The 25,848-nt window shown below is 42.4% G+C and overlaps 1 protein-coding gene across 1 annotated transcript in view; it reads left to right on the top strand.

Annotated features, from left to right (window-relative positions):
• Nucleotides 1–25,848, top strand: part of LOC127220958 (baculoviral IAP repeat-containing protein 1a-like) — a 43,851-nt gene that overhangs the window by 5,702 nt on the left and 12,301 nt on the right. Inside the window, 8 exon segments of the mRNA XM_051182839.1 lie at nucleotides 2,147–2,228; nucleotides 3,327–3,378; nucleotides 6,473–6,592; nucleotides 7,560–7,659; nucleotides 15,663–15,744; nucleotides 16,704–16,761; nucleotides 17,260–17,315; nucleotides 17,317–19,438. Of these exon segments, the coding sequence (XP_051038796.1) occupies nucleotides 2,147–2,228; nucleotides 3,327–3,378; nucleotides 6,473–6,592; nucleotides 7,560–7,659; nucleotides 15,663–15,744; nucleotides 16,704–16,761; nucleotides 17,260–17,315; nucleotides 17,317–19,438 (2,672 nt within the window).

Below are 25,848 nucleotides of genomic sequence, written 5' to 3'. Positions count from 1 at the left end.
GTGTTGCTGGCAACACTCTGGACAACTGCTAGCCATGTCATTCACAAGTAATCATGGATCGTCCTAGCTAGAGCTGCACATCTGCCTCCAATGGCCCTTTGTCCCTTCTCTGACACAGAGCAGAGGGAACATGACCCATGCAAGAATAGTGGACAGTCTTCCAGAGACCGGCCCTACAGCTTGCACAAGAAGCTCCAGAAAGAGATGGGCTGAGGCAGGCTTGCACACGCAGGCTGCCTGACTGCAGTCCTGAAATGATGCACTGATCCTCTTAGAACCTTGAATGTAAAATGCAGATAATAATGTATAGCTTGTAGTCTTGCAAAAATGACCATGCATTACAGGCAGTACAGGCAGTGACTAATGTACCTTTCATTTGTCAGCACGAGCACAGGGCTGGCATCAGATCTCAGTCTCCAAATTTCGTGTTGTTTTATTTACCCTTAGTTTCTTAGACTTCTATTTTAAACACTGGCTTGGTCACTTCTTTTATGAAATATTGGCAAAACATCTGAATACTTTTTTACACTTTTTTAAAACCCGAGTAATAAATGTGAACTGATTTTAGTATAATTTTAAGTTTTGAAACAATTGGCCTTTCTCTGACTCCCAGGTTCTGGGATTGCAATTTTTATCATCATGTCCTGCAATTGATATAGTTTTAAAATACCATTTGAGAAAGTAATATTGAGGTGGGAATGTTGGCAAATGCCTGTAATCCCAGGCCTTGTGGGGTAGAGGCAAGAGGATCAGGAACTCAAGGTTTTTATTTTTGCTATCCAGATAACCTAAGGTGAACCTATTTTGAGATCCTATCTCAAAAGAAAAAAAAAAGTACTAAAATGTTTTAAAAGCAAATTGACTTATAATATTTTTAAAGGACCAATAACCTCAATTCACTGTAGTTCACTCCAGGTCCTTCTTGCTACATGGGTTACATTCAGGCATAGAGCAATGCATGGGAAGATATGAAAAATGGAGCCAGGAACCCTGGCTGCCACAGATGTTGAGTGGAAGCCCTTTAGACTTTTTGAGTCATGTGATGGAGTTCATCCTCTCATTCGATTAGAAGGGAACAGGGCATTTCATCACCCCCATTGACAAAAGAGCTCTCAGTCCACTCCTCACCACACCATGCCTTTCAGGAGGATGTTCGATTCTTTATTAAAAAAAAAATCAAAATAAGATCTGTTACTTCAAAAAGTTATTGTGATCTTTTTGTGTAGTAGGTGAAATATGTGACACCAAATTTTCCTATTTTCTCTTTACTGTCACTGACGGATCCGACCACAGGAACTGAGCTCCCCCGTAGAAAGGCAAAGCTTCCCCACCCTGTTTGCTGTGTATCAGTCTCTCTATCGCTCGCCTTGCACACTCGGTTTAAGAAGGTGACGCAGAGTGCTGTGGTGAGGCTGAGGCAGAAGATTGCTTTAGGCCAGTTCATCATCAGCTGGGCAACAAAGGAACACCTCATTATAAAATAAAAGTAAAAGTAATCTGAATATTCAGTTTTAAGTAACCGCACATGTTGCCACTAATGTAAATAAAAAACAATGGTAGTTCTCACGTGTAAGGTTTGGGGTGGCTTTTTAAATACAGTATATTTGATTATGTTCCTCCCCTCCAGTTCCTCCCAGAACTTCCCCACTTCACTCGGTTTCAACACAGACACAGATACACACACACACACACACACACACACACACACAGAGAGAGAGAGAGAGAGAGAGAGAGATGAAAACTAAAACAAATAAAAAACTAGTATGACAAAAAAGCCAGAACAACAAAACAAAACAAATGCCCATAAAAATGGGATGGAGTTCATTTTGTGCTGCCCAACTATTCCCGGGCCCGGGCCTGCCCTGGAGTGTGGTTGTTGTACCCAGGGACACTCCATTGGAGAAAACTGAGTTTCTCCTTATCATCACGTATCAATTGCAAATAGCTTCTCGGTTAAGGATTGGACCCAGTGTCTACTTCCCCCTTTTAGTACTGGTTTGGACCTGGGCAGGACTTGTGCCGACTACTGAGGCAAACATTTTGGCAATTCTACTGATGTATAAAGTTCAGTAGTTCGATAGGTTTTTATCAAATACGTGTTGTGATTTCAAACATCTCTATTTATTGGGATATATTTTAATGATAGGTGTGAATTTCTTCAAACTAAGAAGTCCTCAGAGGAAATTGCCCAGTATATTAAAAGCTACGAGGGATTTGTGCATGTAACGGTAATTCACAACAACCATTTTTTTCCACTAGTGTATGTTCATTATCTAGTGATATTTGAATCCTCAGGGTGAGGATTTTTATTTTTTCATGGATTCATTCTCCACCTCTCATCTGCAGAGTAGAGACACAAAATTCTTGTCATCTGCAAAGCTGGAACCATGTAGATGGAGTTTTCCAGGCTGGCTTTGGGTGGCTCCTGCTGCCTCCTTCCCTCTGAGCCCACTGCCCTGGCTCCTTCTGCTGCCTCCGCCAGCAGGCCCGACCCAGTCTTCTGTCCTAGTACCTGGTGCCAGCAGGGCACTGAGAGCTGGCTCCCGCCCTGGTTTTGTAGGCCTCAAACTAGTAAGGACTCCTAGTGGCACCCAGTGGGAAACATCCAGATGGAAGCCTAGGGAGAGTGTGATGGCTGGTGACTCAGAAGCAGCATCTGCAGTCAGGGGCTGAAGTCTGGGTGCAGCTTCCTCACAGGGAGAGTTGCTCAGTTGGAAAGGTCCTTCTGAGGTGAGCTCCCTTCCCGGGCCTCAGTTCCCCAGAGTCAAAATGCTTCTGTGTGTGTGACTGCAGTTCTCTTGAAGAGCTGGGTGTGGGAAGAGTGACCCGAGAAAGTTCCCTTTTGCCAGAGGTCAACATGTTTTGTACTGTAAGTCAAATGTGGTTTGATCACGCCAGACCACCTGAAACAGAGGACCAGGTGATCCTACATTCAAAACAGCTGGACAAGGCAGCCTTACAGACTACAGCCAGGATTTCTGCATCTTCTTAGAATCCCTCATGACAGCGCCTCTTACCAGCAGGAAGTAGTTTGGAAAGAACGACGCCCAAATTCCCCAATATTGTCTATAAATGTTTGTTTTCATTTAAATGGACTTGGATATATATATATATATATATATGTATATATATATATATATATATACATATATATATATATATATATAAAATCCCCAAGTCAATAGAAAGCAAACTGAAGGACTGCTTTGCCAACACTTCTGCTGCCCTGATGAAACTTCACTTTAGTGGGGGAAATCTGTCAGTTGCAGGTCACAGGCAGATGTACTTTTTATAATGAATCAGTAACCTGAATTTCCTCCCCTCAGGGAGAACATTTTGTGAATTCCTGGGTCGGAAGAGAATTACCTATGGTGTCAGGTAAAACCTCAGGCACGTTCCAAACGCTTTGCTTGTTTCTTTCCTTTTTTATGTCACTCCTCTCTGCCCATGTCTGTGTGTGTGCCACATGTGTACAGGAGATTTTGGAAGCCAGATTAGCAGCTCAGATCCCTTGGTGCTGGGGTTCCAGGCAGTTGTGAGCCACCTGATTTGGGTGCTGGGCCCTGAACCCAGTCCTCAGGAAGAGCGGCAAGTGCTCTTAACCCCGAGCCATCTCTCTCTCCAGTGCTGGTCCACCTGCTTTAAACATTACTTTCGTAAGTGATTTCCCTGTTATGGAATGACTGGCTCAGTGCTCACCCTCACTTGCTGCTCTTGCAAAGAGCAGCTGGAAAACTCTGCAAGTCCCATTGTAGAGGATCCAGTGCCCTCTTCTGACCTCCATGGGCTCTGCACACCTGTGCTGCAGTCAAACATGTAGACAAAACACCTACATCAAAAATAAAAGTAAATGAATCTTTAAAAGTAAGGGAATTTTAAATCCACACTCACTTCCTTACTCATTACTATGTGTGTGCACTCATGGGTCCCATGTGTCATGGTGCAAACGTCAGAGGACAACTTATAGGGGTTGGCTCTCTCCTTCTACTGTGAGGGCTCCAGGAATTAATCAAAAGGTTGCCAGGCTTAGCGGCAAACATTTATACCACAGAGCCATCAAAGAGGCTTAGTTTTTAGCATAGGTGAGCATAGCTAACTATAGTAGGGCTGGTGCCATAACTGATGCTTCCCTTAAAACAACTAAAATCTTGGATAAAATGTTTTGGAAGCATTTTTATGGTGTTTCCTATCCGAGGCTGGCCTCAAACTTGAATGAACCTTGACTTTTGGTTCTCCTGCTGAGTGCTCATAGGAAGCTTCTCAGTGTCTAGGGATGGAACCCACCATGGACTTCCTGAATGCTAAGAGTGTGCTGTATCGACTGAGCTCCACCCCCAGTCCCCCAAAGCATTCTTCAGTGGCTCTGTGCACTGTTAAGTCACTAAGGAATAATCACATTAAAATGAGGTGACAGGTCTGCAGCTATTACTCACTTGCCTACCATGGGTAAGGCCCTGGGGGTTCCATCCCAGCACAGAAAGAAAAATAAAACCTTAGCGTCAGGGATTTAGCTCAGTTGTAGAGCACATCTCTAGCAAATAGGGCAGTCCCAGCAGAATTCAGGGACATGGGCAGGTAGACGGGATGAAAACAATTATAATTCAGTAAGGTCAACTGAGTGTGGTGCTCAATCCTGTCATTCCTGCTCTAGAAAGTGGAAAGAGGAGCTTGACTATGATATCAGGTTAGAGGCCAGTATAGGCTACATGAAATCCTGGCTCAAAAACAAGACTGAGAGGAAAAAAAATTCTAAGATTAGTGCCAAGTAATCACAGCACTAAGAAAGCTGAGACAGAAATAGCACAAGTTGAAGGATACTTTAGCTTAAGTTACAAAGCTAAACACTGTTCTCCTCAATACACATGGAGCTGAAGGGATGTCTCAGATATTAAGGGTATTTGCTGTTCTTGCAGAGGACTCAGGTTCAGTTCAAAGTATCTACATGGTAGCGGCTTACAACTGTCTGTAACTCCATCTCCAGGGGATCTGGCATCCTCTTCGGGTCAACTGGATACATGCAGTATACATACATACACATAGGAAACACACACACACACACACACACACACACCATCCTCTAGCTAGACCCCCCATTTTGCAGTAATTTGCTGAAATGACAAACACAAAGGGAAAAGGAGAAGCAGTCAGGGTTTGTTCTCCAGGTCTTTAGAAGCGGAGCTGTTTCTTTGGCCACATATGCAAGAGTCTACAAGAATGGTGACATTGCAAACAAGGGAATGAGCTTCTCAAAAAGTTGCATGCTCATGAAAGTTACCATAGCAACCCTGGGAGAGTCCACAGTGTCCCCCAGCATGCTTTTGTCACTGTAAACAAGTGAAGGGCATGGTTCCTGGGAAGAAATGTGCTGAGTATACTGAGCATATAAAGAACTATAAGGGTCAGGGCTGGGGCAATGAGTGCAGATTGCTTGCCTTGGAAACCCAAGGATTTGCTTTTTATCTCTAGAGCCCATGTGCCAAAACCAGGGTCACTGTGCTTTGTAATCCCGGGACTGGGAAAGCAGAGACACATGGATGCCTGAGGTTGGACCACCTGGCCAGGGAAGTGAGACTCTCTCCCTGCCAACGAGAGAGAACTAGGGAAAGTTGTCCTCTGACTTTCACAGGTATGAATGCGTACATTCACATGTACCTGCACACGCACGAACACAAAGAACCCTAAGTCCTCAGCTAGCTTCCTCATAGAGGTAAGGAAACAATCAGACAGAGAAGGAAGCCAGAGGAGTCTGAAGTGCCACCCTGCTCCAACAGGAGCACACGCCGTGTGAGCACTAAGGAAAACAGTGGAGCCTACCCCTATGCACTGTGTCTTAATAGAAGTCACAAGTAAAACAAAACAAAAGGCTTCTAAACTTTAAAGATCTTTTTCTCAATTAAATCAAAACGTGATGCACTCTCCCCCAGAGGAGTATGTAAAGCAGCAAAACAACAACAGAATCTCAATCCTAGGCTAAGTGTGAACACAGGCAAGCAAGCTTCCATGGCGAGGAACAGCATGCAGAAGACACGTTCAGGGTCCAGAGGCCAGGACGAGGCAGGCCCCATGAGGTGGGGACCCCCCCCCCCAGCATGGTCGTCTCGAAGAGCAAGCTGTCACAGTGACTTTTTATGAGAGCCTGTCTCTAACCTTGACACTCACTCTGGAAACAGGAATCTCCTCTTGCTTTAGTCGGGTCCTGATCACCTAGGATCAAGAGGCAGTCTAAAGTTAAATCTGAACACATTGATCACACACAGACATGAACAGAGTGAATGGAGTACCCCAGCCTCTGCCACTCTGCTGCCGCAGTTCTAACACGGTCGCTCTTGTATCTTTTATTCCTTCATGCTTTTCTAAGCACCCTCCACGATGTTTACACAAGCAGAGGCCATCAGGGCTTCCCACCTACACACAGCTAGCTTGAACACTGTGATCAAAGCCTGCTGCCCTCACCTGTGTGTGTCTTCCCAAGCCTACAGCAATGACAGCGTCTTCGCTCATGAGGAACTAAGGCGGGACACTTTTAAGCACTGGCCCCATGAATCACCTGGGGCTGTTGAGGCTATGGTCAGAGCAGGCCTTTTCTACACAGGTGAGTCAGCTTTGTATTCTCTTCGTTTTTATATTTATGTGTGCGTGTGTGTGTGTGTGTGTGTGTGTGTGTGTGTGTGTGTGTGTATGTGTGTGTGTGTATGTGTGTGTGTGTGTATGCCTATGTGATGACCTCAGAGGCCAGACAGGGTGTGGCTGCTGGAACAAACCCGACTCCTTTGTAAGAACAACAAATGTTCTTAAATGCTGAGCATCTCCCTGGCTCCTCAGTCGGTGTTTTTTGTCTACCACATGCTCTAATCCTGGCCTTGCATTTCTCTTTATACTTCATTTGTCATTGGTCTCTTTGGGAGTCCATAAGATCTCCAGTTTTCCATAGCTCAGCCTCTGAACTTGTGGATTCTGCAGTGACTTCCTCCAACAGACATATTCCACTGGCACAAATGATCTTACCGTGGGGTCTTAACCCTTTGTCTCCTCTTGCCTGCCTTACTCCGAGCTCACGAATGACATGCTTCTATTTCTAGTGAAACACAGCCAGCAGCAGTAATGTGAGAAGAGACAAGTGATTCTTCGTAATCTAGCTCGCATAGAGGCTCCTAAATGTGTTCTTCTGTCTCGCCCCCAGCTAAAAGTATATTCTTTCTATTTATTCATTAATCAAATGCTTGTTGATCGCCTACGTCTGTGAAAGCCACTAGTGTCCAAATCAGACAGAAATCTCTGCTCTCACAGAGATTGTGTTCCCAATTCTGGTGACAAATCTTTCAGGATGATGGGTTTGGGAGAGGGTGCTCATCAAAGCCAAATGTGCACAGGGACATCCGAGGACTTTTCCCGACCACCCCCTTGAAGGATCAAGAGTCCTGCGTGAGCTGTGCCTGTCTTTGCCACTCAATCCAATTGCAGATGCAAGCAGGATTTCAGTGGTAAAATCTGGAGTTATTATCTGCTTGTGAGGTGACAGATGGGTGTGCTGTTGAACTGACCATATTCTCTTACTCTAGGCAAAAATGACACTGTCCGGTGCTTTTCCTGTGGAGGATGTATGTGGAAATGGGAGGAAGGTGATGACCCATTAGAAGATCACACCAAGTTTTTTCCCAAGTGAGCAAAGTGAATTCTCTGACTTGGAATGTACTCCATCAGTTATTCCCTTACTGTCCCTGCTTTACCTGTGGATAGTCCCTGGACACTCCTTTGGTTCCTTATATCTTCGTGTCCTTTCTCCCATGATGCCCTAGGGCCCTGTCTAGTTTTTTTCTCATCATAGTTAGATCTTGGTTTTGGCTGGGTCCATACACACGCTTTTAAAGACAGGATCTCTCTCTGGAGCCCAGACCACTGTAGAAATGTTATCTAGCACAGTAGGACTTGAACCCATGATCCTCCAGGCTTCGCCTCTCAAGGGCTGGCACTATAGAGAGACACCACTGTACCTGATGATCCCATGCCTTTATGAGTCTTTTGATTGCAAGCTAGTTCCTCTGTCCTCATCTTTCTAGAATCCTTTAGGGTTTTCTGTTTGCTGTTATCTATGATTTGATTTTCTCAGCGGTTTTCTTTTTCCAGTGTCGGAGATGGATCCAAATGGTTTGGGCAAGTTAGACGATCCCTTTACTATTGAGCTACTCTCACCCCCTTTTAAGTCAAGTTTATTTTTATTTCTCTTCTACACATTAAAAACTCTAGAAATGTTGAATTGCAAAATGAAATTTTTGTTTTTACTTAGCAATTAGAATTTTCCATAGGTAAATATCATTTTCTAGAGATAAATACCCAGTTTTTCTGGGTAAAGCGGTAGACACATGGAATCCTACCTCTCAGAAAACTGAAGGAAGAAAAACATAGCTTTGTTTTATATTAACTGCTTTAACACGAATTATCTAAAACCAATCTATTTTAAAAATCCAGCACATGTAATTGAGAAATAAAAGTGTCTTGCTATCATATGCCTTTGAAAGCACAAAAATCTGAAATAGTGTTGGTGTCTCTGTGGTCTTTGTTCATTTCTCCAGTTGTGAGCTGTATGCATGCAGTACATTTCTAAAATTGGGCTAAATTGTGTTGGCATTAAAAAAAATTAAGTCTAATTATTTTTTAAATGTAAAGTTTTTTGTTGTTGTTTTGCTTTGGTCTTTGTTTTTAGCCTTGGCTGTACTGGAACTCACTCTGTAAACCAGGTTGGCCTCAAACAGATAGATATCTGCCTGGTCTGCCTCCCAAGTTCTGGGATTAAAGGCATGCGTCATCTGCCTAACCTAAATGTAAAGTTTTAAATAATTGTTTGGTCTTGAGATAGGGTAGCAACAATTTGCCAAATTCTTAAAGATGTTTTTTATTTTATTGGCATTCATTAATTATATATAATAATGACATTTTCATATTTATACATTATGACCTTTGCACACACGCACACACACGCACACACACACACACACACACAGTATATTGCAATGGTGCTCACCACCACCCTCCCATTGCCCTCTCTTATCTCCCCTAGCTCACTTTGGCTGGTTTCATGGATAGGCACTAACTATGTACTCATTCCAACACAGCCCCTGGATACCTGTGCCACTGCTTTACAAACCACTTTCTTATGTTATGGAAAGCCTCTGTCTGAATGTCATATATGACACAACCCTGACAGGGTCACTGAAAACGTTAGCTTTCCACTGCATGCTTGGCCCCAAGTCTTCATGCATCCTTTTCTTTTCTTTCATTTGTTAATGTTTTGTTTTTATCATTTATTATTCTTATTTTACATATCCATCCCAGTTCCCTCTCCCTACCTCACTCCCACCCACCCCATTCCCCCTCCACACATACACACCACATGTAGGGTGATGCCTTCCAGGAGGGGTCACCTAAATCTGTCAAGTCATTTGGAGTAGGGACTAGGCCCTCCCTCCTGCCTCTAGATTAAGACAGTATCCCTCCATGGGAATGTGCTCCCAAAGTCCCTTTGTGCACCAGGGGTACATCCTGGTTCCACTGTCAGAGGTCCCATAGACTGCCCAGGCCTTCTAGCTGAGACCCATGTTCAGGGGGTCTGAGTCAGTCCCATGCTGGATTCCCAGCTATCATTCTGGGGGTCCATTAGCTCCTCCTTGTTCAGGTCAGCTGTCTCTGTGGATTTCTGTGCCTGGTCTTGTCCTTCCTCTCTGTATCTGGATTCAGTTCAGCTCAGTGTTTAGCTGTTGGTGTCTGCTTCTGTTTCCATCAGCTACTAGATGAGGGCTATGTGATGGTAGATAGGTTAGTCATCAATCTCATTATCAGGGAAAGGGCGTTTAAGGTAGCTTTTCTAGCCTTTCCACTGTTGCTCAACAGTGCTCAACAGTGGAGTTGTTAGTTGGGGTCAGTCTTGTATGTCTCTAGACATTTCTCTAGAGTCATTTTTCTCTTCAAACCTATAATGGCTCCCTCTTTTATGGTATCTCTCTCTCTCTCTCTCCCTCTCTCTGTCCTCTGTCTATTCCTCCCCTGACTCAATCTTCCTAGTTCCACGTGCTTTCCTCTTCTCCCCTTCTTTTCTCCTAGCTCCCTCTCCACTCACTGTCCCCTCCCCCACTCCCATATACTCAGGAGATCTTGTCCCTTTCCCCTTCTGTGAGGGACCTTGTATGGATCTCTGAGAATCCTCCTTGTATCCTAGTTTCCTCTGGCAGGGTTACTTATAGGCTGGTGATCCTTTGCTCTATGTCTAAAATCCATATATGAGTGAATACATACCATGTTCCTCTTTTTGTGACTGGGTTACCTCATTCAGGATGTTTTCTTTAAGTTCCATTATCCATTTGCCTGTGAATTTCAAGATTCCATTGTTTTCCACAGAGTAGTATTCCATTGTGCAAATGTGCCACATCTTCTTTATCCATTCTTCAATTGAGGGGCATCTAGGTTGCTTCCAGGTTATTGCTATTACAAATAAACTGCTACAAACATAGTTGAACAGATATCTTTGTTGCATAGACGTGGATCATTTGGGTATATGCCTGGGGATTGCCAGGTCCTGTGGTAGACTGATTCCCATTTTTCTGAGGAACCGCCATCCTGATCTCCAAAATGGCTGTATGAGCTTGCACTCCCACCAGCAGTGGAGGAGTGTTCCCCTTTCTCCACCTCTCCAGCATGAGTTGTCATTGGCGTATCTACTTTTAGCCATTCTGGCAGGAGTAAGATGAGATCTCAGAGTTGTTTTGATTTGCATTTCCCTGATAGCTAAGGATGTGGAGCACTTTCTTAAATGTCTTTCAGCCTTTTTGATTTCCTCTATTGAGAATTCTCTATTCAGTTGTGTACCCCATTTTTAATAGGGTTAATTGGTGTTTTGGTGACTAGTTTATTGAATTCTGTGTATATTTTGGAGATCAGCCCTCTGTCAGATGTAGGATTGATGAAGATCTTTTCCCAGTCTGTGGGCTGCCGTTTGGTCTTGTCCACTGTGTCCTTTGCCTTACAGAAGCTTTTCAGTTTGAGGAGGTGCCATTTATTAATTGTCGACCTCAGTGTCTGTGCTACTGGAGTTATGTTCAGGAAGTGGCCTCCTGTACCAATTTGTTCAACGGTACCTCCTACTTTCTTTTCTAAGAGGTTCAATGTGGCTGGATTGATGTTGAGGTCTTTGATCCATTTGGACTTGAGTTTTGTGCATGTTGATAGACATGGGTCTATCTGCAGTCTTCTACACACCCTCATCCATTGTGCCAGCATCATTTGTTGAAAATGCTTTCCTCCTCCCATTGTATACTTTTAGCTGTTTTGTCAAAAATCAGGTGTTTTTAGGTGTGTGGGTTAGTGTCAGGATTTTTTTTTTTTTTTTGATTCCATTGGTCTACCTGTCTATTTTTGTGCCAATACCAGGCAGTTTTCAGGACTCTAGCTCTACAGTAGAGCTTGAAGTCAAGGATGGTGATGCCTTCTGAAGTTCCGTTATTGTACAGGGTTGTTTTGGCTATCCTGGGTCTTTTGTTTTTCCATATAAAGTTGATTATTATCCTTTCAAGGTCAGTGAAGAATTGTGTTGGGATTTTAATGGGGATTGCATAGAATCTGTAGATTGCTTTTGGCAAGACTGCCATTTTTACTATGATTATCCTACCTATCCAAGAGAATGTGAGATCTTTCCATTTTCTGGTATCTTCTTTAATTTCTTTCTTTAAAGACAGAAAGTTCTTGCTATATAGGTCTTTCACTTGTTTGGTAAGCATTACCCCAAGATACTTTAAGTTGTTTGTGGCTATTGTAAAGGGCGATGTTTCTCTGATTTCTTTCTCAGCCCCTTTGTTGTCTGTATATAGTAGGGCTACTGATTTTTTTGAATTTATCTTGTATCCTGCTAGTTTGCTGAAGGTGTTTATCAGCTGTAGGAGTTCCCTGGTAGAGTTTATTGGGTCGCTTATATAAACTGTCATATCATCTGCAAATAGTGACAGTTTGACTTCTTCCTTTCCAATTTGTATCCCCTTGATCTCCTTTTGTTGTCTTATTGCTCTGGTAAGAACTTCAAGTATAATATTGAAGAGATATAGAGAGGGCAGCCTTGTCTTGTTCCTGATTTTAGAGGAATCACCTTAAGCTTCTCTCCATTCAGTTTGATGTTGGCTGTTGGTTTACTGCATATTGCTCTTATTATGTTTAGGTATGTTCCTGTTATCCCTGATCTCTCCAAGACCTTTATCATGAAAGGGTGTTGAATTTTTCAGCATCTAGTGAGATGATCATGTGGTTTTTCTTATTCAGTTTGTTTACATGGTGGATCACATTGATAGATTTTCATATGTTGAACCATTCCTACAACCCAGGGATGAAGCCTACTTGGTCATGTTGGATGATTTCTCTCATGTGTTCTTGGATTTGATTTGCCAGTAGTTTATTGAGTATTTTTGCATCGATGTTCATCAGGGATATTGGTCTGTGGTTTTCTTTCTTAGTTGTGTATTTGTGTGGCTTGGGTACCAATGTGATTGTGGTCTGGTAAAAAAAAAAATGAATTTTTTGCTTCTATTGTGTTGAACAATTTGAGGAGTATTGGTATTAGCTCTTCCTTGAATTTCTGGTAGAAGTCTGTACTGAAGCCATCTTGCCCTGGGCATTTTTTTTTTTTTTTTTTGGTTGGGAGGCTTTTGATGACTGCTTCTATTTCATTAGGGGTTATAGGTCTATTTAAGTTGCTTACCTGTCCTTGATTTAATTTTGGTAAGTGATAGTTATCCAGAAATTTGTTCATTTCCTTTGAATTTTCATTTTTTGTGGAGTACAGGTTTTCAAAGTATGACCTGAAAATTCTCTGGATTTCCTCAGTGTCTGTTGTTATGTCCCCTTTTCATTTCTGATTTTGTTAATTTGCACGTTCTCTCTTTGCTTTTTGGTTAGTTTGGATAAAGGTTTGTCTATCTTGTTGATTTTCTCGAAAAACAAACTCTTTGTTGCATTGATTTTTTTTGTTTTGTTTTGTTTTTATTATTTTTTTTTGGTATTATTTTCCTGGTTTCTACTTTATTGATTTAAGCCCTCAAATTGATTATTTCCTGGCATCTACTCCTTCAGGGCGAGTTTACTTCTTTTTGTTCTAAGGCTTTCAGTTGTGCTGTTAATTCTTTAATGTGACTATCCTCCGTTTTCTTCATATGGGCACTTAGTGCAATGAACTTCCCTCGTAGCACTGCTTTCAAGGTGTCCTAAAAGTTTGGGTATGTTGTGTCCTCATTCTCGTTGAATTGTAGGAAGTCCTTAATTTCTTTCTTTATTTCTTTTTTGACCCGTGTATGGTGCAATTGCGTATTGTTCAGTTTCCATGTGTTTGTAGGGTTTCTGCGATTTGTGTTGTTGTTGAATTCCAACTTTGAAGCATGGTGGTCTGATAAGATACAGGGGACTATTCCAATTTTTTTGTATCTGTTGAGGTTTGTTATGTCCTTTAGTGTGTATTCGATTTTAGAGAAGGTGCCATATGGAGCAGAGAAGAAGGTATATTCTCTTTTGTATTTGGATGGAATGTTCTATAGATGTCTGTTAAACCCAATTGAGACATAACTTCTGTTAGTTCTTTTGTTTCTTTAAGTTTCTGTCTGGTGGTCCTGTCTAGCTGTGAGAGCGGGGTATTGAAGTCTTCCACTATAAGTATGTAAGGTTTTATATGAGATTTGAATCTTAGTAGCATTTCTTTTATGACTGTGGGTGCCTTTGTATTTGGGCATAGATTTTCAGAATTGAGACTTTGTGCTGATGGATTCTCCTTTGATGAATTCAAAATGACAGTTTTCATCTCTTTTGATTGATTTTGGTTTGAAGTCTAACTTGTTAGCTATTAGGATAGCTACACCAGCTTGCTTCTGGGGTCCATTTGATTTTCCAACCCTTTACCCTGAGGTAATGTCTGTTTTTGAAGCTTAGATATGTTTCTTGTATGGATGGATTCTGTTTTCATATCCATTCTGTTAGCCAGTGTCTTTTTATAGGCGAGTTAAGACCATTAATGTTGAGGGAAAGTAAGGACCATTGATTGTTAATGCTTGTTTGTTTTAAATTTCTTGTTGTGGTGGTGTTATGAATGTATTTGCCTTGCTTTACCCTTGGGTTCTGGTGAAGTGGGATTATTTATTGCCTAAGTCATTGTGAGTGTAGTTAACTTCCTCGGGATGGAGTTTTCCTTCCAGAACTTTCTGTAGGGCTGGATTTGTAGATAGGTATTGTGAAAATCTGGCTTTGTCATTAAATATATTGTTTTCTCTGTCTTTAGTGATTGAGAGTTTTGCTGGGTATAGTAGCCTGGGCTGGCGTCCCTGGACTCTTAGTACTTGAGAACATCTATCCAGGACCTTCTGGCCTTGAGGGTTTCCATGGAGAAGTCAGGTGTAATTTTGATAGGTATGCCTTTATATGTTACCTGGCCTTTTTTCCTTTGTGGCTCTTAATATTCTTTCTTTACTCTGTATATTGGATGTTTTGATTTTTATGTGTTGAGGGGTCTTTTTTCTTTGGTCCAGTCTATTTGGGGTTTGGTATGCTTCTTGTACTTTCATGGGCATGTCCTTCTTCAGATTGGGAAAGTTCTCTTGAATGATTTTGTTGAAAATGTTTTCTGCACCTTTGAGCTAGGCTTCTTCACCTTCCTCTATGCCTATTTTTCTTAGGTTTGTCCTTTTCACGACGCCCCACATTTCCTCGATGTTTTGTGTTAAGGATTTGTTTAGATTTTCTTTGTTCGATGAATCTATTTCCTGTAGTTTATCTTCAGTGCTTGGGATTCTCTCTTCCATCTCTTGTATTTTGTTGGCTATGCTTGCATCTGTAGTTCCCAATCGTTTGCCTAGTTTCTCTATTTCCAGTATTTCCTCAGTTTGTGTTTTCTTTATTGTCTCTATTTCAGTTTTCAAGTTATGAACTGTTTGAGTTGTTTCCTTCAACTGTTTGATTCTTTTTTCTTGGCTTTCATTACTTTCTTTAAGAGATTTGTTCATTTTTTGCATTTTTGCGTGGATTTTTCCTCTATTTCTTCCAATTTTTTATTTGTTTTTACTTCTATTCTTTAAGGGATTTTCTCATATCATCTTTGAGGGCCTCTATCATTTTTATGAAGATATTTTTTAAGTCATTCTTTTCTGCTTCATCTGCTTTGGAGTGTTCAGTTATAGTTGGTGTAGAGTCCCTAGATTCTGGTGGTGTCATGCTTGTGTTTCTATTGTTAGGTGTTTTCTTGTATTGCCATCTTCCCATCGCTTCGTCCAGTGGGTGCAGGTGGGGTCTCTCTCTCTCTCTCTACGCTACTCCCTCACCCCACCGTAGGCTTAGGCAGGTCAGGAGTTCCCTGTCTGTAGCTCTGGGTGGTTCAAGCTCTCTAGGAGGATTCTCCTCAGGCAGGGGCCCAGCGATGGGAGTCAAAGATTAGGCAGGCGGGGATTCAGGGTAGTCCTCCAGCAGAGGCCGGGTGATCTGATCATAGATCAAGCAGGTGGGGACTCAGGGTGGTTCCAGTTCTAGTGTGCTCATAGCAGATCCAGGAAACTCCCGGGAGTTGGTGAGACCCAATCTTCATGTTTCTTTAAAACTCAATACAAGCACTTAATTGCACGAAACTATTTTATGACTTTTATCTCCCTGTTTAGCTGTGTATTTCTTCAAACCCTGAAGTCCTCGACAGAAGTGACTTCAGCCCTTCAAAGCCACTGCCCACTTCCAGAAGCCATGGTAATGGACACCGCCCCTTCTCTGCTTGGCTGTGTGTGGTCCTGTGATTGAACACTGTTTTGTTGAGCAATTGCCAACTGTAAATGTATTGTAACTAAATAAATTCTACAAGTGTCTAAAATAAGCACTCACAAGTGATAGGTATAAATAGGAACTTGACAATGGTCAGGAGAGTCACACTCGTTAGCTTCATAAAATGTACAGTCAACTCTTCCTCCTATGAGAAGTCTGTAGTTGAAATTCTTTAAGCCTTACTCCTGACAAACATCCAGACTAACTGGACCCATCTGTGATCTTCAGAGGATAGTAGGCTTGTCTTCTTGCTTCTTTTGAGATACACAAGGCAAGTTTTATTTTGTTTGGTGGGAATTATGTTAGGAACAAATTCTCACTGTGTAGCCTACGCTGACTTTGAACTTGCTATGTTCAAATCCCAGACTGGCTGGGAATTATGATCTTCCTGCCTCAGCCTTCCAAATGCTGGGATCCCATGGGTCCGCTGCCATTCCCATTTGATTTTTGTTCTTTATTGCAGTGCAGTTTGTGTAATAACTGCTCTGTGTCCAGGCTTATGATATGAAGCATGTAGTTATATAATAACCAAAGATGGACGGAATATTTAATGATTTTTGCAGGGCCATTCTTATTCTACAACTTATGATTTTGATTACCCACATAGCACCCACCATAGAGAGGATGTATGTATCACATATGTACCATCTAGGAACACACTCTTGCAGATGTGTGAGATTTATTCTTCCATATGTAGAGCACTCCTTCCTTCAACAAGCGCCGAGTGTAGGCTGTGTTTAGAAGATGTTGGGTTTTGATTGATTATATTATCAATTTGATTGATAATACTGATATATAATGCTGATAATCAGATAATACTGATAATATAATATGCAATCTTGATTTAAGACCCAGTTTTGATTTAATATAGGGTTTCTCTTTCAAAGGACCCCACAGGCGGAGGCCATCATGAGGGTGGAGCGGCAGCCCTCTCTCCTGGGGTCGGTAAGAACTTGAAAGCAACATGGATCATGTGGGTTTGTACCTAGGGATGGAAAGGAAAGGGTATTTCTAGTTGTCCAAGGAGCTCCTAGAGAGGCGAGTACTGACATGGAGGGGTTCTGTGGATGACAGAGTGTCAGCATTCCTGTGACATCTTGAGAATGGATGCAGGATGAATGACAGCAGTCCTGTGTCAGATCCAAACCAGCCAGTGTTGGAGGCATCATGCCACAAGCTGGTTTCCTGAGATCTAAAATGGAAACTAGGGTGCCAGAGTAATCTTAAGAGAACACATTATGTCTAAGTCCCAGGCCAATAGGAGACTTGGACACATGATCAGACATGAAAAGGTCTGAGAGGATCCCTAGGGAGAACACGGACGTTGGAGGAAAGTCCTAACCCATCCATAGCAGACAGGCAAACCATGTAACAAAGAACAGAGCCTTGGGATTGAGAGGTTTGACTGCATTTCCTACTGGGTCTCCCTTCTTTCCCCCACAGAAGTTGCTCCAAGTGAAGCCCAGGGACGTGAATGTCCATCGAGCAGTGCCTGCCTCCTCCCCCACAGACCTGGCTCAGAACGAAGCCCAGTGGCTTCAAGAGGCAAAGAGTCTGAGTGAGCAGCTGAGAGCAGCCTACACCAAAGCCACTTTCCGCCACATGGATTTGCCAGAGGTGTGTTCCGGCCTAGGCACTGACCACTTGCTCGGCTGTGATCTGTCCATCGTCTCGAAGCACATCAGCCGGCCGGTGCAAGAGGCCTTGATGCTCCCCGAGGTCTTCACCAGTCTCAACGCTGTCATGTGTGTGCAGGGGGAAATGGGCAGTGGGAAGACCACCCTCCTGAAGAAAACAGCCTTCCTCTGGGCGTCAGGGTGCTGTCCCCTGCTGAACAGGTTCCAGCTGGTCTTCTACATCTCCCTTAGTTCCACCAGGCCAGACCAGGGACTGGCCAGCATCATCGGTGCCCAACTCCCCGAGGCAGAAGGAAGCATTAGTGAAGTGTGCCTGAGCGGCAGCATCCGGCACTTAAAGCACCAGGTGCTGTTCCTGTTGGATGATTTCAGTGGGATGGACTCTCTGCCCCAAGCCATAGCAACACTGATTACAAACAACTACTTGTCACAGACCTGCTTATTGATCGCTGTCCATACCAACAGGGCCAGGGCCATCCGCCCATACCTAGATACAATTCTAGAGATCAAAGATTTTCCCTTCTACAATACTATCTCTGTACTACGGAAGGTATTCTCACACAATATTATCTGTGTGCGAAGGTTTATAAATTACTTTGGCATGAATGAGGATTTACAGGGAATTCACAAAACCCCCTCTCTTATGGCAGCAGTCTGTATTGACTGGTTTCAAAATCCTTCTGACCAGTCCTTTCATGATGTGGCAGTTTTCCAGTCCTATATGAAATACCTTTTCTTAAAGCTCGAGGCTACAGCTGAGCCTCTCAAGGCCACTGTGTCCTCGTGTGGCCAGCTGGCCTTGAGAGGGCTTTTCTCGTCTTGCTTTGAGTTCAGTGGTGAGGACCTCACAGAAGCAGGAGTAGATGAAGATGAAGATCTGAACACCTGCTTGATGAGCAAATTCACGGCCCAGAGACTGAGACCAGTCTATCGCTTCTTAAGTCCTTTGTTCCAAGAGTTTCTTGCTGCCATGAGGCTGACTGAACTCCTGGGTTCAGAAAGAGAGGAAGACCAATGTCTGGGGCTTGATTATTTGAGACAAATTAACTCTCCCTTGAAGGCTGTGAGTGTCTACAACAACTTTTTGAAGTATGTCTCCAGCCACCCTTCATCAAGGGCAGGGCCAAAAGTTGTGTCTCACTTGCTTCGGTTGGTGAGTGATAAAGAGTCGCTGGAGGACATGTCTGAAAAAGAGGATTATGGGAAGCTCTATCCAAAAACTTCCCGGATGATGCAGTTAATTAAGGAAATGTGGCAGGTATCTCCTGAAGCTTTCTCTTCATTCGTCTCAGAAAATTTAGTGAATGTTGCTCTAAAGTTTGCTTACAAAAGCAATGCAGTTGCTGCGTGTTCTCCGTTTATTTTGCAATTCCTTCAAGGAAGAACACTGGCTTTGAATGCACTGACTTTACAGTACTTTGGGGACCACCCAGAAAGCCTGCTACTGTTGAGGAGTGTACAGGTCTCCATAAATGGAAATAAAATGCCACCCAGAGTAGGTTACTCAGTCATGGAAAAATGTTTCGAAACCTTACAGCCACCAACGATAGAGGAGGACTATGCATCTGCTTTTGAACACATGAAGGAATGGGAGAAAAACTTAGCTGAAAATGAAGGTAACGTGAGGGATTTTCTGAATAACCAGCCCCAGCATCCACCCAACATCAGTGCTGGGTACTGGAAACTGTCACCCAAGCTGTACAAGATCCCTAGGCTGGAAGTTGGAGTGGCCTACATGGGTCCAGCAGACCATGCACTGCTCCAGGTCCTGACGGAAGTCTTCTCAGCATCGCAGGATATCGAGCTCTGCTTGATGCACAGCAGCGGCTTTCTGGAAAGCATCCGCCCTGCTCTGGAGCTGAATAAGACCTCTGTCACCAAGTGCTCCCTGTGCAGACTGAGGCTCAGCCAAGCAGAACAGCAGCTGCTTCTCTCCCTGCCTGCCCTGCGGTCTCTTGAGCTCTCAGGGATAAACCAGTTTCCAGGTATCCCTGAGTGTCACACAACCTCTCTGCTTGACACCGTGTTTTCTCGTTCTTAGCTTTAGATGGATGAAACTTCTCAGGCACAAGGTCATGAATGTGTCCTGATAGAAGAGCCTAAACACTTTCACTGCCTGGGGCACTCGGATCTGCCTGTCCCCGGCTGCAGCATGTCCCTTAGCCACTAATATGGACTCAGGTAGCTGACCTGATCCCAGGCATCCACATGGCCCTAGGTGGCAATATGGGCCACAGACTTCAACACATACCCTGATTGCAGTAGGACCACAGACCCAGACATTAGCCTCAGCAGTGCCTGGGTCTGGATATCACTATGGCTGTAGGTGGCAGCACAGGACACCCATACTGTCATGTTCATGGTGGCAGCTCATTCCTCAGATCAAACATGGCTCCAGGTGGCAGCCCATACCCTGGGAATATGTATGGCACTTGGTTGCAGCAGGAGCCACAGACATGGGCTCAGATATTGGTTGGTATTAGATAACCAATTATTGTGCTCTTCCCTGGGGAAGACTATTTCTCCCATTATCAACAACCCTTAGCTTCCTATAGTTCTTTGTGTAGGTTTGAAGCCTCATGAGTTTTCACTTAATTGGAGTAATATTCTCTATCCTTTTACTCTATATAGGTGCCTATCTTTAAATCCTAATAGACAACAAATAGATGAATTTTACTACTACTACTACTACTACTACTACTACTACTACTTTGGTTTTTCCAGACAGGGTTTCTCTATGTATCAGCCCTGGTTGTCCTGGGTCTAGCTCTATAGGCCTGGCTGGCCTTGAACTCACAGAGATCTGCATTCTTCTGACTCCTGAGTGCTGGAATTAAAGATGTGCACTACCACTGTCCTCCAGGATATTATTTCTTGATCCATTCAGCCAGCCTGCATCCTTTGATTGTAGACTTGGGTCCATTAATATTTGAAATTATTATGGAAGTATGTGTGTTGACCAAGTCACTATCACTATATTGTTGTGTTCCTTCTGGTACTTTGTATTTTAGTAATTACTTTCAAGTTTTCTTAGGTCTGAAATATTGCCTCCCTGTTCTACTTAGCTTTAGTTTGCTGCATATAATTTTTTTATATCGTGCTTATATCATGGAAATTTTTTCCTACTCAACTATGGTGGATAGTCAAGGTTGAATGTTGTGGTTTTTAGCACTTGGGAATTATTGACATTCAGGGTTCCCACTGAGAAATCAGCGGTTACTCTCATGGGTCTTCCTTTATATGTGACTAGTGTTTTTCTCTTCATGACTTCATATCTTCTCTTTTTTCTATATATTTAATGTTGTTTTGTTTTGTTTTGTTGAGACAGAATTTCTCTATGTAACAGCTTTGGCTATCCTGGAACTCACTTTGTAGACCAGGCTAGCCCTCAAATTCACAGGGGCCTGACTCTGGCTCCCAAATGCTGGGATTATAGTTGTGCCATCACTGCCCTGCTATGTATACTTAATGTTTTTTTTTATGCATATAGAGTATTTTTTATTTAATTTTATATAACAAAGTCCAATTAAATGAAAACAAACATTTATACACAATATTTGGGAATTTGGGCGTCGTTCTTTCCAAACTACTTCCTGCTGGTAAGGGGCGCTGTCTTGGGGGATTCGAAGAAGATTCAGATATCCTAGCTGTAGTCTGTAGGGCTGTTTTGTCCAGCTGTTTGGAATGTAGGATCAGCTTGTACTCTGTTTCAGGCGGTCTGGTGTGATCAAACCACATTAGTCTGGAAGGAATCCACATCTTTTCATTTTCTGTGGAAACAAAAATAGAAATACTTTTCCCCAGTAACTTGTTCTTCAACTTAAATTTTGGAGTCAAAGCTTTTTTTTTTTTTTTTTTTTTTTTTTTTTTATTATTTTACATGTTGATCCCAGTTCCCTCTCCCTCCCTCCCTCCCTCCCCCCAAGCCCTCCCTCCCTCCTTCCCTCCCTTTTGCCCTCTCTACCCTCTCCCATGCACTCTAAACACCCTCCCCTCCCAACCCCCCCACCACAATACAATATGTAGGGGAATGCCATCCAGTTGGGGTCATGTAGATCTGACAGGTCCTGTGAAGTAGGGACTAGGGCTTCTCTCCTATCTCTAGAATAAGGCAGTTATCCCTCCATGGGGGATATGTTTGCAAAGTCCTTTTGTGCACCAGGGATACATCCTGGCTCCACTGTCTGAGGTCTCTTAGACTGCTCAGACCTTCTGGCTGAGACCCATATTCAGGGGGGTCCGAGTCAGACCCCTGTTGGCTTCCCAGCTATCAGTCTAGTGGCCTTTAGCTCCTCCTTGTTCAGGTAAGCTGTCTCTATGTACTTCTACCGCATGGTCTTGTCCTCTCCATCTGCTTCTGGGTTCTAGTTTGACTCAGTGTTTATGTATGGGTGTTTGCTCCTGTTTTCAACAGGCATTAGTTGAGGACTCCATGGAGAAGTTAGTTGTTGATCTCACTCTCCGGGAAGGGCATTTATGATAGCCTTTCCACGGAAGCTGAGATTGTTAGTTGGGAGCAGTCTTGTAGTTCCCTCGACCTTTCTTTGTGTTCAACTTTATCTTCAAACCAATATTGGCTCCCTCTTTTATGTTCTCTCTCTCTGTCTCTGTCTCTCTCTCTCTTTCCTATTTTCCATTCCTAACCAGGCTCAATCCTCCTGGTCGCACATGCCTTCCTCTCCTCCCTCTCATTTTCTCCTACTTCTCTCTCCATTAGCTGTCCTCCCCAACTATACCTGAGGTCTGGGGGACTTGTCCCTTCCCAGTTCTGTGAGGGACTTTATATGAATCTCTTAGAATACAACTTGTATCCTAGTTCCTCTGGTGATGTGAATTATAGGCTGGTGATCATTTGATCTAGGTCTAAAATCCATATATGAGTGAGTACATACTGTGTTCCTCTTTTTTGTGACTGGGTTACCTCATTCAGGATGGTTTCTTCAAGTGCCATCCACTTGCCTGCGAATTTCAAGATACCATTATTTTTTTCTGCAGAGTAGTATTCCATTGTGTAGATGTGCCACATCTTCATTAACCATTCTTCAATTGAAGGGCATCTAGGTTGCTTCCAGGTTCTTGCTATTACAAATAGTGCTGCTATGAACATAGTTGAACAGATGTCTTTGTTGCATTGATGTGAATCCTTTGGGTATATGCCTAAGAGGGGGATTGCCGGGTCCTGTGGTAAACTAATTCCCATTTTCCTGAGGAACCGCCATACTGATCTCCAAAGTGGCTGTATGAGTTTGCACTCCCACCAGCAGTGGAGGAGTGTTCCACTTTCTCCACATCCTCTCCAACATAAGTCATCACTGGTGTTTCTAATTTTAGCCATTCTGGCAGGGGTAAGATGGTATCTCAAAGTTGTTTTGATTTGCATTTCCCTGATAGCTAAGGATGTGGAGCATTTTCTTAAGTGTCTTTCAGCCTTTTTGATTTCCTCCATTGAGAATTCTTTCTTCAGTTCTGTACCCCATTTTTTAATAGGGTTATTTGGTGTTTTGTTGACTAGTTTCTTGAGTTCTTTGTATATTTTGGAGATCAGCCCTTTGTCGGATATAGGATTAGTGAAAATCTTTTCCCAGTCAGTGGGCTGCCGTTTGGTCTTGTCAACTGTGTCCTTTGCCTTACAGAAGCTTCTAAGTTTGAAGAGGTCCCATTTATTAATTGTTTCTTTCAGTGTCTGTGCCCCTGGAGTTATGTTCAAGAAGCGGTCTCCTATACCAATTTGTTCAAGGGTACCTCCTACTTTCTCTTCTAAGAGGTTCAATGTGGCTGGATTGATGTTGAGGTCTTTGATCCATTTGGACTTGAGTTTTGTGCATGGCGACAGACATGGGTCTATCTGCAGTCTTCTACACACCCTCATCCAATTGTGCCAGCACCATTTGTTGAAGATGCTGTCTTTGCCCCATTGTATAATTTTAGCTGTTTTGTCGAAAATCAGGTGTTCATAGGTGCGTGGATTAATATCAGGATTTTCAATTCGATTCCATTGGTCTACCTGTCTATTTTTATGCCAATACCAGGCTGTTTTCAGAACTATAGCTCTGTAGTAGAGCTTAAAGTCAGGAATGGTGATGCCTCCTGATGTTCTTTTATTGTATAGGGTTGTTTTGGCTATCCTGGGTCTTTTGTTTTTCCATATAAAGTTGATTATTATCCTTTCAAGGTCGGTGAAGAATTGTGGTGGGATTTTAATGGGGATTGCATTGAATCTGTAGATTGCTTTTGGTAAGATTGCCATTTTTTACTATGTTTATCCTACCTATCCAAGAGCATGGGAGGTCTTTCCATTTTCTGGTATCTTCTTTAATTTCTTTCTTTAGAGTCACAAAGTTCTTATTATATAGATCTTTTACTTGTTTGGTAAGCGTTACACCAAGATACTTTATGTTGCTTGTGGCTATTGTAAAGGGTGATGTTTCTCTGATTTCTTTCTCTGCCTCTTTGTCGTCTGAAAAAAATAGGGCTACTGATTTTTTTGAGTTTATCTTGTATCCTGCTAGTTTGCTGAAGGTGTTTATCAGCTGTAGGAGTTCCCTGGTAGAGTTTATTGGGTCGCTTATGTAAACTATCATATCATCTGCAAATAGAGACAGTTTGACTTCTTCCTTTCCAATTTGGATGCCCTTGATCTCCTTTTGTTGTCTTATAGCATTAGCTAGAACTTCTAGTACGATATTGAAGAGATATGGAGAGAGAGGACAGCCTTGTCTTGTTCCTGATTTTAGAGGAATTGGCTTAAGTTTCTCTCCATTCAGTTTGATGTTGGCAGTTGGTTTGCTGTATATTGCTCTTATTATGTTTAGGTATGTTCCTGTTATCCCTGACCTCTCTAATACCTTTATCATGAAAGGGTGTTGAATTTTATCGAAGGCTTTTTCTGCATCTAGGGAGATAATCATATGGTTTTTCTTTTTCAGTTTGTTTATATGGTGGATCACGTTGATAGATTTTCGTATGTTAAACCATCCCTGCAATCCAGGTATGAAGCCTACTTGATCATGGTGGATGATTTCTCTGATGTATTTTTGAATTCGGTTTGCCATTATTTTATTGAGTATTTTTGCATCGATGTTCATCAGGGATATTGGTCTGTAGTTTTCTTTCTTAGTTGTGTCTTTGTGAGGTTTGGGTACCAAAGTTATTGTGGCCTCATAAAAAGAGATTGGCAATAAACCTTCTGTTTCTATCTTGTGGAACAGTTTGAGGAGTAGTGGTATTAGTTCTTCCTTGAATGTCTGGTAGAATTCTGCACTGAATCCATCTGGCCCTGGACTTTTTTTCGTTGGAAGGCTTTCGATGACTGCTTCTATTTCATTTCGGGTTATAGGTCTATTTAAGTTGTTTGTCTGTTCTTGATTTAATTTTGGTAAGTGATAGTTATCCAGAAACTTGTCCATTTCCTTTGAATTTTCAATTTTTGTGGAATACAGATTTTCGAAGTATGACCTGAAAATTGTCTGGATTTCCTCTGTGTCTGTTGTTATGTTCCCCATTTCGTTTCTGATTTTGTTAATTTGCATGTTCTGTCTCTGCTTTTTCGTTAATTTGGATAAAGGTTTATCAATCTTGTTGATTTTCTCAAAAAACCAACTCTTTGTTGCATTGATTTTTTGTATTGTTTTCCTGGTTTCTATTTTGTTGATTTCAGCCCTCAAGTTGATTATTTCCTGGCGTCTGCTCCTGCGGGTGAATTCGCTTCTCTCTGTTCTAAGGTTTTCAGTTGCGCTGTTAATTCATTTATGTGACTATCCTCTGTTTTCTTCATATGGGCACTTAGTGCAATGAACTTCCCTCGTAGCACTGCTTTCAAGGTGTCCCATAAGTTCGGGTATGTTGTATCCTCATTCTCGTTGAATATTAGAAAGTCTTTAATTTCTTTCTTTATTTCTTCTTTGACCCAGGAGTGGTGCAATTGCACATTGTTAAGTTTCCATGAGTTTGCAGGTTTTCTGCTATTTGTATTGTTGTTGAATTCCAATTTTAAAGCATGGTGGTCCGATAAGATACAGGGGACTATTTCTATTCTCTTGTATCTGTTGAGGTTTGTTATGTCTCCTAGTATGTGGTCGATTTTAGAGAAGGTTCCATGTGGAGCAGAGAAGAAGGTATATTCTTTTGTCTTTGGATGGAATGTTCTATAGATGTCTGTTAGCCCCAGTTGAGACATAACTTCTGTTAATTCTTTTGTTTCTTTGTTGAGTTTCTGATTTGTGGTCCTGTCTAGTGTTGAGAGTGGTGTATTGAAGTCTCCCACTATAAGTGTGTGAGGTTTTATATGAGCTTTGAGTTTTAGTAGTGTTTCTTTTACGAATGTGGGTGGCTTTGTATTAGGGGCATAGATGTTCAGAATTGAGACTTTGTGTTGATGGATTTCTCCTGAGATGAA

Source organism: Phodopus roborovskii, unplaced genomic scaffold, assembly GCF_943737965.1.
Source record: "Phodopus roborovskii unplaced genomic scaffold, PHOROB, whole genome shotgun sequence".
NCBI classification, from domain to species: domain Eukaryota; kingdom Metazoa; phylum Chordata; class Mammalia; order Rodentia; family Cricetidae; genus Phodopus; species Phodopus roborovskii.
This window is presented reverse-complemented; position numbering and strand designations above follow the sequence as displayed.